Source organism: Euleptes europaea, chromosome 3 (genome assembly GCF_029931775.1).
Source record: "Euleptes europaea isolate rEulEur1 chromosome 3, rEulEur1.hap1, whole genome shotgun sequence".
NCBI classification, from domain to species: Eukaryota; Metazoa; Chordata; class Lepidosauria; order Squamata; family Sphaerodactylidae; genus Euleptes; species Euleptes europaea.
The window spans coordinates 32,334,272-32,351,513 of NC_079314.1; the positions used below are offsets into that span (position 1 = coordinate 32,334,272).

The 17,242-nt window shown below is 50.1% G+C and overlaps 2 protein-coding genes across 3 annotated transcripts in view; both read right to left on the reverse strand.

Moving 5' to 3' along the window:
- EIF3I (eukaryotic translation initiation factor 3 subunit I) overlaps positions 1-132 on the reverse strand; it is a 130,200-nt gene extending 130,068 nt beyond the window's left edge. Inside the window, exon 1 of the mRNA XM_056847054.1 lies at positions 128-132. Coding sequence (XP_056703032.1) covers positions 128-129 — 2 coding nt within the window. The 5' untranslated portion in view covers positions 130-132. The remainder of the gene's footprint in view (positions 1-127) is intronic.
- A 3,575-nt stretch (positions 133-3,707) lies between these two features.
- BSDC1 (BSD domain containing 1) lies at positions 3,708-17,002 on the reverse strand. 2 transcript variants are annotated; one of them, XM_056846885.1, is made up of 11 exons: positions 16,964-17,002; positions 15,187-15,247; positions 13,419-13,535; positions 13,010-13,177; positions 12,844-12,898; positions 10,967-11,082; positions 10,491-10,559; positions 9,243-9,324; positions 7,667-8,182; positions 6,343-6,446; positions 3,708-3,890 (listed from the first exon to the last, which is right to left on the reverse strand). In XM_056846885.1, exons 1-11 carry the CDS (start codon positions 16,972-16,974, stop codon positions 3,858-3,860), a joined length of 1,332 nt encoding a protein of 443 aa, XP_056702863.1. In that variant the 5' UTR covers positions 16,975-17,002; the 3' UTR covers positions 3,708-3,857. The 2 variants fall into 2 exon arrangements, with proteins under 2 accessions (XP_056702863.1, XP_056702861.1); XM_056846883.1 differs by lacking the exon at positions 16,964-17,002 and having other exon boundaries at positions 15,187-15,303.
- Between the last annotated feature and the right edge of the window lie 240 nt (positions 17,003-17,242).

Genomic DNA, 17,242 nt, shown 5'->3' on the forward strand with positions numbered 1-17,242 from the left:
AGATGTGTTATATTCATAGAGTTGGAAGGGACCACCAGCGTCGTCTAGTCCAACCCCCTGCACAATGCAGGAAATTCCAAACTACCTCCCCCCCCCACCCCAGTGACTCCTACTCCATGCCCAAAAGATAGCTACGGTGCCCTCCCTCTCATGATCTACCTAAGTTAGTCATAGAATCAGCATTTCTGACAGATGGCCATCTAGCCTCTGCTTAAAAACCTCCAGGGAAGGAGAGCTTACCACCTCCCGAGGAAGCCTTCTACCATCAGGCCATGACGCAAACAGATGCTGGTCCATTCCAACTAGCAATGGCTTTCTGGCTGCCTCTGCCCCGTGCCTGAAAATGCCATGACTCAATCCAGACCAGTAGGCATGCAAAGCACCGAACGTTGGCCTCGCCTGCCAAGTTAGCACATACATCCTTTTCAGCCTCTGTAGCTCTTGCTGGTTGGCAAAAGGGACATGTGCAAAACTGGGGGTGCAGAAAAACACCCAGAAGTTTAAGTCCTCAGAACTATTGGGGGGGGGTCCCCTGGGGAGGCAGAACACACCTACCAGGGATGGGAGTGGTCTGCAAGTGGCAGAACTCCCAGATCCTCTACAGCCGAGACCCAAGCAATGGCTGACAATCACTCCTCTCTCTTTTGCTCACTGAGACCCAGAAGGGGAATTCTATAAGCAGCTGCAGGATGAAGGGGATACTTCAAGGAAGTGCCTCAAGCAGCCAGGCGGGGGCCACATTACCCCAACTTCTTCTGCCTTTCTCCCTAAGCTCCACAGAGCCTTGTCTGGAGAAAGAAGCTCCTTCCCTTCCAGTTCCTATCCCCAGCTTGGCTCCTCTGTCTCTCCCAAGCACACGCAAGATCTCCAAAAGGGTGAAAACATACAACACGCATTCCAGAATGACATGCTATGCCCCCCTCCCTTATGCACAACAGATTCTGGTGGGGAGAAAAAAAGAGACTTGACACGTGCAGGCTTATTTCTGTAGAACTCCTTTAATTGCTGTTAACGGCCAGTCTGTAAAAGGTTCAGGAGAAAGTCATTATTACAAAACTAACAGCTGTTAGAGTCACTTGTTTACCCCCAGCTAGAAAACGGCCCAGGGAGATGTAGTATAATTTAAAAATAAGAGAATATTGCACAACCAAGGGGGGGGGGAAGGGTTGGGAGAACCCAAAAGGAGAATCATGAAGACGTCTGAGCCCCGGCACTTTCTCCCAGTCCCAAGTGGCCATCAGGCTCTTCCATGGGAGCAGTCTTCCTGGAACTTAATTTGGCTCTAGGCTACCGAGCCCTGCCCCACCCTCTCTCAAAAGCAGGCTGAGCTAGAGCCCAAGTGCTCCTGGTCCAGGTTTGCAGCTCTGTTAGGCAGACGACGCATGATGCGGCCATAGATGTAAAGCTTGATACAGTCTGGTCTCCGCGTACTTGCAGCCTGAACGCCAACACATTCTGCAGCCCTACGACCGTAGCAAGTTCAGAGGCTCTCCCGGGCCCCATCTTTGAGGGCCTGGGGAAAACGGCCCAGCAGGCTTTGCGACCGGCATCCCCTGCCCCAACAAATTGCAAAGCCTGGACAGGCCCTAAAGACACAGCCAAAGAGCGGCTTCCTTGGCAACAATTTGTCAATAGGGCTTGTGAGCTGCAGGCATCGAGCCCTCTTTAAGTGCTGTACCAGCTCTGAAAAAGGGGGAGGGGGAATGCACCCACAACGTGTCTCACATCCCCCATCCAAACTGCTTTGAAACAGCACTGGGTGTCTGGTTTATGCAAAAAAACCCTACTCTGCTTACGGTGGACAAGTGTGCTTCAAAAGCAGGGCTCTTCCCTGAACCTGCTTTTAACTCTGCTTTCAGGTTCCCCCCCCCCCCAACGGGTTCGTTAATATGGACTAGGTCAAACAAAAGCCTCCGCCTGATCAGAAGCCTCTAAGTGCCTGTAGCAGCTACTGGTTCTGACAGCTGCTCCAGCCACCCATAAAAAACCTCCTCACAGTCCTTTTCTGGTGCTGCCGCCTGCTCGCTTGACTCCACCAGCAGTGCCTGGCCAATAGAGAAGGACAAGGAAAAACCACAGTAGCTTTCTTCTTACAACAGCGGAGGAGGAAGGAGCCAGATGTTGCTGAAGGGAGGTTAAGCATGTGAGCAAATGAGCAGCCAAGTGCCAAGGACGGGTGCAGCAGCTGTTAGACCGGAGAGCAGTGACAGTCACCCAGAGGCTTCTGACTATGCGGAGGCTTGGTCAAAACCTGTAGTGTGAACCCACTGTGAGTTAGAAAAACAGGCCATCTTATTACACAGCTGAAGGGCAGGTGGTAGTTGACAAGGGGACATTAAATGGGCATTTACTGCTGTTGCTACATGGAACTGGGAGATGATGTGCTCTCTCATGCTGCCCCATTCATTTCAGTGGCGCTGGAACCGGAGAACCTCCTGGAGGATTGCACCCCAAGGAGATAAAACCTCCAGTTTGGACACATATTTTAAAAAGTGTTTCATCATTACTGTGTTCTTCCACGGTTCTTTGACCAATCTGCAACAAGCGGGAGGAGGAGGGATGAACTCTTTTGCCTGTACCACTTCCTCCCCACAAAAAAGAAGATGCCTACAGAAGGAATGAAGGGAAAGAAGGAAGAGCGGCTTGGAGGCAGTTCAGCCAGATGGGCCCGGCCAGCCTTACAGTTCTTGGGAAAGTTGGAGGACAGGCGATGCCCAGCGCAGCAAGGGAGGTCGTCCAAAGAGGTCCTGGATGAATGCCTGCACACAGGGACCCCAGTGGATGCTACCGAATGGCATCGGCACAAGGGAAAGGAAGAGAAGCAAGAGGTTTTGGCAAACACCAACCCTTCAGAGCAGACCGTGTCGCTGAAGCAAGACTAGCAAGGCAACTGGCCCAGGGGAACCAATGACATAAGAGGGCTCTCCAAAGAAGGCAGGCTTCCCCCCGGGGGGGGGGGGGAGAGACGCCTCCTGTACAGTGCCCAGTCACTTCACGGCTCCTATCGTGGGAGACAGTTCCAGTTAGGTCGCACACCTAAATCCGCACAAACTATTTTTTTTCAGGGTTGAAAAAGTGCTTCAAGTCCTGCGGGGGAAAAGAAAGAAGGGGCTGGAAACGTGGGAGGGAAAACTGAGGTAGGGAGGTGTTCCAGTTCCTGGGGGAAAAAACTGAGCTCCTATGTGGGGAAGCAGATGGGGGGGCGCGAAAGGACAGCCTGTTGCCATGCTACAGGTTCTTTCTCCTTTACACCTGGCTTGCGGGTCACAGTGGAAGAGGGATTTGCCCTCGCGCCACCCCCCCCCCAACAAAAACTTGCTGCATTTCAATGAAGTCACACAAAAGGGAACACAGCTAGCAAACTGGCAGCCTACAGAGCGAGCACGATACTTTCTCCTCTAGGTGCAGTCAAACTCAAGGACACTCCTCCCCCTCCCCACCGTCCAGCCATCCCCCCCAAACCACCACCACTTGATACCCACCTCAAGCCAAAGAAAGAAAGAAAAAGAAAATCTAAAAATCCACACTGGGGCAGTTCCAAGAGTGGAGTTCCTAGTCCACAGGATCCACTGGAAAGATGTGCCTAGCCCCGCTTTCTACTCCCCCGCCCCAGAACAATGCTCTCCAGCACCCCCTCATGCGAAATCAGCCACTGTCGGAATCCAAGTGTGCTGTGGTCCAAGATTCCCCAACCAGGTTCTTTTTTTTTTAGCAGAGATGAGATGCATCCAGCCTGGAACACATTTACACAGGAAGAGAGACCAGTTGCTTTGTGATTTAATTCACATTGGATGGTGCGGAGGAAGGGGCGGGGCAAGGGATGAGCCCAGGATGCACAGCGCGGGGAGCGATGGCTGCTACTCCCAGTTCTCCCACTCTTCATCTTCCAGCTGTAGGCAAGAGACAGAAAGCACATGAACGTGGTGTTAAACAGGATGCCCAAGAAAGGACAAAACTGCCTCGGGACTGATGGGGCTTCATAAAATGCTGAAGTGGATTATAAACTGCCAAAGAATTGCTAATTGATCAGGAATTCCGCAGGGCCTGCAAGACGGCGGAGCTATTCCACCGGGTTTATGGTTGAGGCCAGCGACGGTTCTCGTTATAATTATTGGCCTCCCTAGTCCTTCTCCCCCTTTTCCCGCTGCTGAGCACCACCCCTTCTATACCACCTTAGGGGGTGGTTAGATTAATCTGCCGCCTGCAGATTGCTATTTTTGGAGTTTTAGCACCATTGAGGGGCATTATTGGGCTATTTTAAATTGTATTTTAAATTACATATTTAAATGGGTTATTGTTTTATTATATTTTAGATTGTGTAAGCCGTTCTGAGCCCGACCTTCGGGTTGGGGGGAGTGGGGTAGAAATGTAATAAAATAAATAAATAAAAGGCAGACCATCAAAGCCATTGCTACATGTCTGATCATGACTCTTTTAAATATTCAAAACAAGAATCACCATATAGAAGGATGTTTCAGGGGCGGGGGTAATGGTTTTTCGTCTACAGAAGCAGAACAAAAATTCAAGGCCAGTAGCACTTAAAACATTTTGGGGGTATAAAGCTTTCGTGAGCCAAAGCTCACTTTGACAGATTGGACCCTGGAAGATTATACCCTGGAAAACCGTTTTGGCCTTTTAAGGTTCTCCTGGACTCAAAAACAGAAGGAAAAGAACAGCCTTCTCATTAATGAATTTTTAATTTGCTAATCACCTGCCTGTTAACTAACTGAATTTAAAATCACCTTGTACATCACCAAAGACTCACTACTGATACATTTTTGGAGATAACTGAAGAAAGCACAACTAAACTTCACCTGCAGCGCTGGAAAATTACCACTAAAGGTAAGAATTTTTTTTTTAACTTTCCATCCCTCACAGTTGCAACTATATGGAAACAAGAGGATATTCCAGAAATAGAAAAATGGCAACAAAAAAGGTCAGAATACACAGTGATGACAAAATTAACCAGCATGCTGAGAGGAAAAATGATGAATGAATTCCAAAAGAATTGGAAGTGTTATTTTGAATATGCAAATTTGAAGATATAAAAGAAGACACTAGTATGTAGAAAGTAGTTGTAGTGATTTTGTTGAGAAAGGAAGTAAAAGAGGAAATTGTGTTAAGAAATTAAACAACATTGAAGAAACCATAGCTTACAGCAGAAATGTCAGACAGATATCATAATGTTAAATGTAAAGTGTAGAAATATTAAGATGGCTATACATTGAGATTTTAAGAACTGCTAAACAGCAACCCTGGAAGAAGCCCAATCTGTATATGAATGGGATGTATGTAATGTTTGTTATGTTAAAATTTAATAAAATGTTGATAAAAAACAAAACAAAAAACTTTCCGTCCCTCACTACAGTAACACAACAGAACCAAAACAGCTTCGGAACAGATGCTCACTTAATCTTCAGCTTCACCTCTTCAAGTTTGGCCTCCCCAATAAATCAATGGAAGCTTATTAAACTGATCCAAAATACACTTGACGCACATTTGATCATCAGTGGAAGGAGAACCAAGTCACCCCAAACCAACAATATCACCAACTCCAAGTTACCTGAATTTCAACACACATACAACCCCCGCCCCCCCCCCCACAACCTGTCCTATCCTTTTATTCGTCAAAGCCTTTCAAGAGGAGTGGCCCTCTTTTGTCTCAAACGCTTTACAGCCTTCAAGGCTCTCTTCCCACCAGAACAGGGAGGGCCAGAAGCAGCACAGCCCAGTAGAGAAGGGGTGGGAACACTTGCTTGATAAATAGCCACGAGTCATTTTTATACCAAACATGGCTTCTTCCCTGGGCCTGTAAATATGGCTGAGGTAGAGAGGAACAAAGAAAGGAAGGGCTGTGGCTCAGTGGTAAGAGCATTTGCCTGGCATGCAGAAAGTCCCACGTCCAATCTCCAGCATCTCCAGTTAAAGGAACCAGGCAAGCAGGCGATGGGACCTCTACCTGAAACCCTGGAGAACCGCTGCTGGTCTGAGCAGACAATACTGACTTTGATGGACCTTGATGGTCTGATTCAGTATAAGGCAGCTTCATGTGTGTTCATGTGAGATGCCTAGAAAGGGAGCCAACTGATTTGAATCTGTTCCCTGTTCTAGAAAGAGGCATGTTCAGCGGAAGCAGCAATAAAGATGCACATTTCAGATAAGAAACCGGCAGGTTTCTGCCAGCAAGAGGGAGAGAAACACGCATCCACTCCAAAAAGCATCCGAGGGCTTTTCCCAGATGCCGGGCTCCATAAGGAAAGCCACCTCCACCACCAGGAGCGTTTGGAACGCCTTCTCTAGACAGGACAGGCCACAAGTCGGCGGCCTGCTGCAAACACTGACCTCCTCAGAGACGTCCACCTTGGAGAGGGCCAGCTGCACCTCTTCCTCCGTCATGTCCAAGTCAAAGTCCTTTTCCCAGTCCTCGCTGACATCCGTGCTGGAGCCTGAAACCAAAAAGGAGCCAGGGGCGGCCTTAGAGATTCTGGGGCCCTGAACAAAACCCCAGGGTGGGGGGCCCCAGTACCACACCCACCCAGCAGCACTCCAAGCAAGGAGCGGCCCTCACCCGGGGGGTAGGAGGGCATTGCCTCCACATTTGCAGCGGCCTGAGCTCTGGACTGCAAGCCGGTAGGTGCCTGGGCAGGCACAAGTAGCTGTGGCAGGGTGCAGGCAGCTGCCTCAGCCGCCAAGGAGTCAAGCAAGCTGAGCAGCTGCCACCATGAGAGGGTGGGGGGGTCACAAGCAGCTGCTGCATGCTCAGCCCCACAGCAGCTTGTTCTTCCTTTCCCCCCTCTGTGAGGAGGAGCAGGACTAGGGCCTATTTCAGGGCCTTTTTTTGCAGTCCAGTTGGCTTCTGCCCACTGAGTCTGGGGCGTTGGAAGAAGAAGAGTTGGTTTTTATGTGCCGACTTTCTCTACCACTTAAGGGAGACTCAAAATGGCTTACAATCACCTTCCCCTCCCCTCCCCACAACAGACACCCTGTGAGGTAGGTGGGGCTGAGAGAGCTGTAAGAAAGCTGTGACTAGCCCAAGGTCACCCAGCTGGCCTCATGGGGAGGAGTGGGGAAACCAACCCAGTTCACTAGATTAGCGTCCGCTAATGTGGAAGAGTAGGGAATCAAACCTGGTTCTCCAGATTAGACTCCACTGCTCCAAATCACCGCTCTTTACCACTACACCACGCTGGTTCTCAGCAAGGCTGTCAGAAGGAGGGGGGCCCCCACGCTGCCTGACAGCTGATTGCCTGGGATGCTGCCCTAAACTCCCTGGCCCCTGCCACCAGAGAGGCAAGCGGTGGCGGTACTATGGCAGATGGGCAGTCGGGGGCACACCAGGGCAGCCCCTCTCCCAGCGTAAGGCCCGGGGCAGCTGCACTGCACAGCCCCTGAAAAGGAGAGCTGCTCGGGAGGGACACTCCCGGAACACCTTCCACTGTGCAACACAAAGAGCCTTCACAATACACAGCACACAATAATCCCTACTGTCAGTTCTGCATGGATTCCCACACATTCACAACGGCACTGCATAAACGTGGAATGTGGACATTCCAGAGCCGCAGAGGACGAGGAAACATTTGTAAGCAGATAGCATTGCAAGACCCCCACACCGACAACGACAGAGCTGCAAACCAGGCATGTGTGTCGAGCTATTTCTGGAACCCACCTTTCTTCCCGTTATTGGAGGGTGTGGACTTCCCGCTGTCCGAGTTGAGCTCAAAGACTCGCAGATCCGTGAGTCCGTCCTCCCGCGCGGTTTCTATCCTGTTTGATAGCTTGCTCTCCGATTGCTCCTTGGGCTTCTCCTGAGAAGACTTCACCTCCTGCAAGGCTGGAGGAGGTCGCACGGGCTCCTCGGGCTTTGGCGATGAGGCCGGCTCTTCCGCGCTCGCTTCCTGCAGCCTCTGAGAGAGGTCTCCTGCCCCAAAGAGCTGGGCTCCAGTCTGTAAAGGGGCGGTAGGCACGGCCAGGGGGTTTGCGATCTGAGTCACCAAGGAGACGCTCTCGCTGCTTTCCGACGGGGTCACCTCCGCTGGGGTGCTCAGCATTGCCCAGCTCTCCACAGATGCCTCCAGAGTCGAAGTGACAAATTCTGCAGAGATGGGGGAGGATGGCTTCATCTCTTGGAGAGACTGCAAGCTGACGTGAGATTGGGGGGCTGGTGATGACCCAAGAAATTCCTCTGTGGCAAGAGAGGCGGGGGGAGGATGAGAAGAGCAGCCAAAGGATTTGACTGATGGCATTAACAGGCGGCACACAATGTATGCAGGAAGAGCACAGAGGAATGTTTAGCAGGGAAAAGCTCTCTTCCTTTCCATTCCTTCCTCCACCCCCCACACACATATTTGAGACAAGTGAAAACAGAAGGATGTGTGCTGGACCTAAACCCGACCACAGCAATCGCTGCTCAAGTGGTCCTCTGGAAAGGTGGGGAGCGGCTGTGGCTCAGTGGTAGAGCACCTGCTTGGAATGCAGAAGGTCCCAAGTTCAATCCCCAGCATCTCCAGTTAAAGGGACTAGGCAAGTAGGTGATGTGAAAGACTTCTGCCTGAGACCCTGGAGAGCCGCTGCCGGTCTGAGTAGACAATACGGACTTTGATGGACCAGGGGTCTGATTCAGTATAAGGTAGCTTCATGTGTTCAAAGGTGATGGGTTTCTTCTCTCGTCGGCACGATTATGCCAGGTCAGGCCTATTTTGTGTGTCATTTCTGAGGGTCAAAAGGCAAGACTAATGCTCCAGCAGGAAGTCGCTACTGGAAATGTTTTGGTCCCCTGCCCCCCAAACAACAAGTATTTATGCAGAGCTGCAATACGCATCCTGAAGATCAAGGAGGAGGAGACAAGGCAACACACTCCAATGTGCCTAGCAGCCTTACGGGACAGCAGAATGCTTGCACAGGGCCTCACTAACCACTAGCCCTGATAACCCACACAAAACCAGCAGCCTCACAGCCTTCTGTCTCGTGGCACTCGGGAGCACCACGGCCAGATGATGCCGTAACATCTGGTCCCTTCACAATCAACCTTGGCAGATGCAGTGGAGGGTTTTATGCCCCGCCCAGCCACAGGCACATACCGAGCCTAAAGTGTGGGCAGATTATTTAATTTATAGCCCTGCTTTCTCACTGAGGCTCAAGGCTGACCACAAAATTCTAACGCAATGCAACAAGAACAGTGTAAGTCATTTGGCAGACAAAGCTAGCGCCTTTCTGCATCTGGGAAGCAACTGCAGCTCACTTACCCTCCTCCTCCTCCCAGCCGGGCTCCTCAAAGTGAACACTCTGCTCAGCCCGCTGCTTCAGAGCCTCCCTTCGGACTTCCTCCTGGGTGGAAAAGAATTCCCATGGCTGTCAGAAGCTGTCCTAGTGGGTCCCCGGCTGACCAGTAAGACAGCATGTGGCTTTGTAGCATCACAAGGATTTAAGGTATCTCTTGTCATGTGGGGAATGTGTGTTATGGAACAGAACCCAATGGGGGGGAAGACATTCTGGAATCGCGATCCATGAACAATGGCACGATGCGGAATCCAAACTGGAGCTGCCTCAAGGGACCTCAAGGGACCACTCAACTAGGTGAACCCAGAACCGGGCAGAAGGGCTGAAGAAACAAAGACAGCAGCAGTGGCCTAAAGAGGGGGAGGGCTACATTCCTTGAAGCATGGAAATTTATTTTGCCGTGGTTTCGAGAAGCCTCCCATCCTAACAGGAGAGACAGCAAACAAACCGGCAGCCTCCTAGCTGCCAGGAAGGCACCGCCAGATCCACATGTCAAAAGAATGAGCTCTATGGTTGCTTTCAGAGCCCCAGACAGTGAAGTAATCCCAGCGCCAGGTGAGAAGTTTGCTAGATCACCAAGCGGCTCTTTGCTCACTGCGTTACCAGGAAGACCTTTTGGGCAACAGGGACTCTGTTTTAAAAGTATGCTAAGTCACGGCCAAGCATAAACCCAGAAAGCTGCCGACACTTTAGACCTGAAGCCCCTGCTTAGCCTCAGCTGAACTGCACATGCAGCCTTCTCGACCACTGACAGGAGACCACCTCCTTGGCAACCTTGATTTTTTCAGGCAGCTCCTGATGCGTTCGGACAGTAGACACCAAAGCATGCTTCCTGAAACCTGATGCAGTCTACGTTGGAGGGTAATAAAGGATAGTCTCCAAGGCTTCCAGAAGCCCAGGGTCTCTTCAGGGTCTCCACTCCATAATGCCTGCAAATGCTGTGGGATGCACACCCTTTGTATCGCTGAAACCACTCAGGGCCAGGTTTGGTGTCTATTCACAAGAAGGTTGTGTAAGGAGGGGTGGGCATCAGAGAAAGGAAGAAAGATGGCAGTCAATTATGATCCTCCCCAGAGCTCAGCATCTCTCTCTCGAAACATGGTGAAGGACCCTTTCTCCAAATACCCTTTTGTGCCACACTCAATAACAGCCTGCATCAGGGCAAAACCACCCACATACCCCCTCTTGCCCTCAGGGCATCTCTGCAAGCTTACCTGCTCCAACTGATGGACTTTATAGAAGTAGCGCTGCCAGAACTCTGAGTGGGACACAGCCACTGGGACCTGGGGGTCATTGGGAGGAAACAGAAGAACAAGTACAAAGTGAGGACTCTGTTGACAAAGCTTGCTTTAAACTAAGTCACTATGGAAGATCTCCTCCTAGACCATCTCATCAAATTAACTCCAACTGCCAGAAGTCTAGGCTGAAAACTAAATCTGCCCTCTTGGGTCTTTGGCAACCCAGATCAGAATGGTTCCCTGCAGGCAAGAACGCTGCATAGGGAATGGAAATGAAATCTTTTATTCTTCGTTTGATTAGTGCTATAATCGGCAGCCTTGGCCCACTCTTCTGAAGAGAGAAGAACGCCCCACTGCCATCAATAATGTGCTCAAGTAACATCACTTGAGAGCTTGGCTCCAGCAGCGGATCCAAGAAGACAAACGGACTAAGCTATGCTGGTCCACCTTACCATTTTGGTGTAGAGCGATCGGATGGACGGGCTGCTCCCCAGCAGCTCTGAGACCTCCTTTTTCTTCTCCTCTAGGTTGAAGTGTGATAGCCAGGCCTCAAAGAGCTCAGATGGTCCTGCAGGGGAAGGAACCAAGGCCATCAAACCAAAGGTGCAACTAACCGACGCATGCTCAAAGGAGCAAAAAAACACAGGGGTGTTAGAGGAGACACTCCATGACACAACTGTAGTTACCCAAGTGAGAGTCCAAAACGTACTCCACTATAATCTACTATTCCACCCAGAAGAACCAGGGGAACCAGGAAATTGCATTCTTTCTGTCACAGAAAGAGCAGCATGGTACCAGCCACAGGCCGCAGAAGGGGTGGCTGGAGGGAGCTGGTTTCCCCGTCCCAACAGCCAGTTGTTTTTGCAAAGAAGTATCCTCCAGCCTCCACCATCAGCCAGTGGACCAAAGACCACAGGACAAATGCCACCTCCCTCCAAACAGGAAGAGAAGCTGGATAAAAATGCAGAGGGTCAAACTGATCACACTCTACCACTGCCCTCGCTCCCCTTTCCTCGTGCATTTCAGCTTTTTTTGCTTTTAAATTGCAAGCATTGTCTATCAAAGTGGTGCCCATGAGTAAAGAGATGCCGGCATCTCTTTACTCATGGGCACCACTTTGATAGACAATCGTCTGAAAAGCGGGATAAAAACATGGCCAGTAGCAGTGCTTTGTGACTGACAACAGAGAAAAAAGATTACGTGAACTTGCTTTTCTCTCTAATGGAAGTCTGGTTGCCAGTGAGGGTCAAACTTGGCCTCTTTCCCCCCCCCCCACATTTTCCCCCGGCTGGGACCCAAAGCAGCTTACATCATTCTTCCCTCTATTTTTGTTCACATAATTGGTCAAATTTTGCCATTATTGCATATTCTGCCAGTTTGCTTTACCAATCCTCTCTGGAAAGATTCTTCTGCCTTCCATTTTGTTGCTAAAATGACTCTGGCTGCCGTTATCAAATATCTAAACAATTCTTCCAAAAATCCAAAGTGGAGCAAGGGCTCATCCTGGTTGCCCATGACAGCCTCAAAGAGCTGAGATGGGAAGGAAGGCTAGCTCTGTAACACTTTTCCCAACTGGGCAAAGAGCAATACAGTAATGTGGGGTGGGGAGACTGTATGGGGAAGCAGCAGCAGAGGAGGAGGAATGGCAGGTGCCAACCTAGCTCTCACTAAAGGCAACTAGAGGTGGAGTCCGATCTGGAGAACAGGGTTTGATTCCCCACTCCTCCACATGAGAAGCGGAGGTTAATCTGGTGAACTGGATTTGTTTCCCCACTCCCACACATGGAGCCAGCTAGGTGACCTTGGGCTAGAGTCACACTCTCTCAGCCCCACCTACCTCACAGGGTGTCTGTTGTGGGGAGCGGAAGGGAAGGTGATGGTAACCTGGTTTGATTCTCCCTTAAGTGGTAGAGAAAGCTGGCATATAAAAACCAACTCTTCTTCTTCTATAATCCTCATTTATGTGAGAATTTCTTGCCCAGGATATTAGGCACACTTTATGGCCAAGCAGAAACTTGAACCTGGGACCTACCCACAACAGAATTCAATGCCCCAACCACTGCACCAATCAATCAAAGACCAGCAGAATCATTTCCCATGTGCTTTGACTTCACTGTACATTTCCCTTAGGCTAAAAAGCTTCCTTTCTCTTTTGGCACAACCCTTATTTCAGAATTCTGGTCAATCCAACCCAGGCTCGGATTTATGAAGGCAAACGGCACACACTTCACTGTTATTAAGTGGATGCCTGGCCTGTTTTCCAGACAGCTATAACACCATGCATCTCCGTTGCCCCAACTTTCTCACATCAGACGAGCCCCCAAATTACCATCTGGTTCGTTGCAATAGGTGGCTGGGTCAGACTGAAGGCTGTATAGCCGGGCCTGGAAGAGAACAGACAGGGAGATGCTTGTGAACATAGAGACCACTTTCCTGTGTACATAAATCCCCACTTTACAAGCAAAGGCAGACTGGGGTGGGGGCTGAAGCAGCACCTTGGCACTGTCGTACAACTCGGTGGTCCCAGAAGGGGTCGCCATCAGAGTTATGACATCACAGTCGATAGTCTTGTCTGGCGAAGGTGCAAACGTGTCTGAGATGACACCCAGGAAGTTGGAGAGCCCTTTCCTCACTTTCTCTGTTGTACCTGAAGAACTCTCTGTCTTCTCGAAGACAAAAGAAGGGAGGGGAGGGGGGAATTAAAGCAGAGGAACCATAGATAGCACTAACCTACCAACCCCATCATGTTGTGGGATTGATGAACCAAAGTAATACAGGGAAGAATAAAGCACCAGGGGGGTAGGGGGTGAGGGGATATTACTTTGAAAAATCATTGCCAGTACCTCCCAACCTCTTCCCCCTCCCCACTTGCCATGCCCTTTTTGGCTCTCAGTGCCCACTCACAGCCAGCTTCTCTTTGACCACGCTGGCGGTGGCCGCGATGGTGCAGGCTGTGTCATGCTGGACCACCTGGCTGAACTCGGTCAAGTCCCGTTTCATGAACTCCAAGGCCTCTGTGGACTACAGCAGAGAGAGAGAGAGCAGGACAGACTCATCGTATTGCTGAGCACACCCACAGTGACTGCCAAAGTTCTTTAAGGCTGATGTCAGAAACCTCTTAGCAAGTCATGAGAATGCTCTTCAACAGAACAAACATGGCTAGGTGTCTGGAAGCACTTGCCCATTTGACCATTTCACTACAGCTGCAGGCTCTTTAGGCCCTCTGCTCTTTGGCAGGAACTGCCACCATTGTGGAGAGAGGGGGGCACAAGACTCAGCACCCCTAACTGGATGCCCCAGGACAGTTCCAAGAGTGCGAGAGACACAAAAAGGTCTCCCCGCCCAGGAAGAAAACCGGAAAAGTTCCTTGGCCCCAGCAAGACAACTTTATTCCCCTCTTCAACCTTTCCCTTCTGTTCAGTAGCGTGAGCTGTGCAGCTGGCCAGGGGCGGGATGGGAGGAGTGATACCATCTTGCCATCCATTACAGGTAGGCAACCCACCAGCCTTTAGATTCTGAACACTCACCGGAAAGCACCCACAGCTCACTAAAGCAGTTTACTATCTTCTACCTAATCACCTGGTGTAACAAGCTATCGTTATCCCCATTTTAATAGCTAAGGAAGTGAGACATAGAGATAAGTGACTTCCCCAGGGCCATTCCGCAATTTGTAACCAAGCAGGAATCTGAAGTTGCATCTCCGCACTCCAAGTCAAACCACCCTGGCTAGAAAGCCACACTGAAGGCCAAGCTACATGTTATATTTAACATGTGATTACCACAGGGACTTACAGGGACTTACAGCCAAATGGCAGCTGCGTGTTCCCCAAGGCAGCACAATTTAGAAGCACTGCAGAGGCCCAATTTGTATTGGGACTGGGGCACAACCTGAAACAATCCTGGGGGACGTTATTTGCTGTGTTGGGGATGCATGCATACTGAATGCTTGCACATGCACTCCCTCAGACAGGTTGAATAACACCTCCCTGCGGGGCGTTGTGAAAACGGCATGAGGGGCTCCCTTGCTCTCCTCACACTGTGGACCTGAATTGGGCCCGTCGACACTCTGAAGAGAGTTGCTAGTCCCTGTAGTAGTCACATGTTAAACATACTGTATAGTACAGCCCTGAGGCTTGATTTAAGCGTGATGTTGGCTGAGGTGAAAGCTGCCACTACCCAGGGATTCGGCAGTCACACTGCGCCTTATTTAAACTGGACTGCTCCCTGGGCATAGCAGCTATGCCTTCTTCTGACTGGGAACAGGGTAGAAGAAAACACACACACAAAATATATGTGGGGTGGGGACACGGTAAATGGTAATCAGTCGGTAGCAAGCCAGTTTCAGAAATGCACATGTCTTTACTCTCCTGCAAACCTAAGACTTATAACTGCCCACAAACACACAAAGTAGCCAGCTGACTAACCAAATTACCAAACAGGAAAACAAATGCTCAGAAGCATTTCTTACAACTCACATTTGAAGAAATGGGCTGCAGCAAGTGAAAGCATACACCCCAAAATTGAGAAGCACTTAACGGAACACTCCCACTTCAAAAGCTGCTCAGTCATGCTGGGCCAAAGTCCACACAATCGGACATGTACAGTCGGCCGAGTCTTTCTAACAGCATTCTTCATCCATACCCCCGCTTGATCAAAAACAGAAGGTACCTACCTTCTCTTTGACAGTTTGTATGCTTTGTTGTAACCAGCTTCTCCACCAGCCTCCATCTTCCCTGTTACAGGACAAACACATGAAGCTGAAAGTGGGAATTTTACAATATAAACTCATGCCAAGGAATGCCTTATGAACACCAGTTGATTCCCAACAAGCCCTATAACCATCAACTCTGATTCAGAACTAAACTTGTCAAAGCTAGAAAAATACTTTACGTTCCCAGGCATCAGGATCACGTGTTTCAGAAGAATCCACGAGACATTGTTATGTGTAATTACACCAAAGGGCTAAATAGGGCCCTCCTTTCCTTGAGGATATTTTGTGGTTGCCTTTCCTCCCTCTTTCAGCAACATTTCCCAAGATTGCCTTTTAGATGGAAGCTCTTTAAAAAAGTAACTTAACACAATTCTAGGGCCTATTTTTAGTTTAAGGGATATACATTTCGTTAGTAGTGAATGAGTCACGACACTAGTTGTTAAGACTGTGGACATCCACCAGAAATTACCTGTGTGTCAAAAAATAGGTATAGCAGTGGCTTGTACAAAGCATGTTACTGTGACTGAAGCCATAAATTAAAGCTACAAACAAAGCTACTGCAATATTTATAACCACTCCCTTTAAAAAAAAGATGCCAGAACAACAGATCTAATCAGATTACTACAGCACAGAGCTCAATGGCACACAAAAACACATGAAGCTGCCGTATACTGAACCAGACAATTGGCCCACCAAGGTCAATATTGCCCACTCAGACTGGCAGCAGCTCTCCAGGATCTCAGGCAGAAGTCTTTCACATCACCTCCTACCTGACTCTTTTAATTGGAGGTGACAGTCACTCACTCTGGGACCTCCTGCATGCCAAGCAGATGGTTTACCACTGAGCCACGGCCCCTCCTCTCCCAAAAAATTAAAATTAGAAGCAACGAAGTTTTGCTTGATTACTCCTCCCCCCAAAAAAGGTATTTCTCAAACTAAGAATCCCTCTAGATTCTTCCTCCTTCATACATCGAAAAAATATTTTTTTCATCAAAACGAATGGTTGTTATTGAACCACAGAAAAGAGCAAGAGTCCAGTAGTACCTTAAAGACTAACAAAATTTTTGGCAGGGCATGAGCTCATAACCTGCCAGAAATTTGTTAGTCTTTAAGGTGCTAGTGGACGCTTGCTCAGCTAGCAGCAGACTAACACAGCTACCCATCGTTGTTGAACTGTGTAACACTTGTCAACATACAAAAGTACTTCATAGGCAAGCAGAGGAGCACCCCAAGGAAGCTGGGCTTCAGCTCCTTATTTAGCCATCAAAGGAAGCCGGTTTACCCTCCTCTCCCTATACACCAGCCACGGAAAGGAACGGCCTGCCGCAAATAACACGAAGCACAGCAGGGCCCACTCACCCTTCACCTTGGGCTTGAGCCCAAGGCCCCTTCCCGAACGAGCCCGCCTGCCCTTCTTCCCGTCCCCCCGGCCCAGCTCTCACTTCTGATGTCCAGCCCAAGCCTTCAGAGCCCGCCCAACCTACAGGCTACCCCCAGGGACCCGCCTCGGGGCCAAGGGCCCCCTCTCATCTTTCCCCTCTACGGTTGAAGCTCCGCTCTGTGAGCGGGGAGGAACCAGCTGCGGAGAAGCCCAGAGCCACTCTGTACATGCTTAGGGGCAATCAATCCCGCCGGGACACTTCGGGCAGCGTCTCTTCCAATCCGCCCCTCCCACCTCTCCCCTGATTTCCCCCCCCCCAAGTAGTGGCACCGCCCCCAGCGCTCCGTCTTATCTCACCCTTCCGCCATCTTGGTCTCCTGACGTCACCTCTATTTACTGACCTTTGACCCGCCAGGAGACGCCCCGCCCCTTCAGGCCGTAACCGCCGTTTCCGGCATTTCCCTCACTTCCCTTAAGGGGTCCCGGGCTCAGTGTGATCATAAATCTACTTCCGGTTCCCTACTGAACCTGCGAAGCGGCTGATACGGAGAAAGAGAATAGGGCACCGTGGCGATGGAGAGGGGGGTACAGCGGCTCCCCCAGATTTATACGCACCGAGAGAGAAAATGGCTTCGC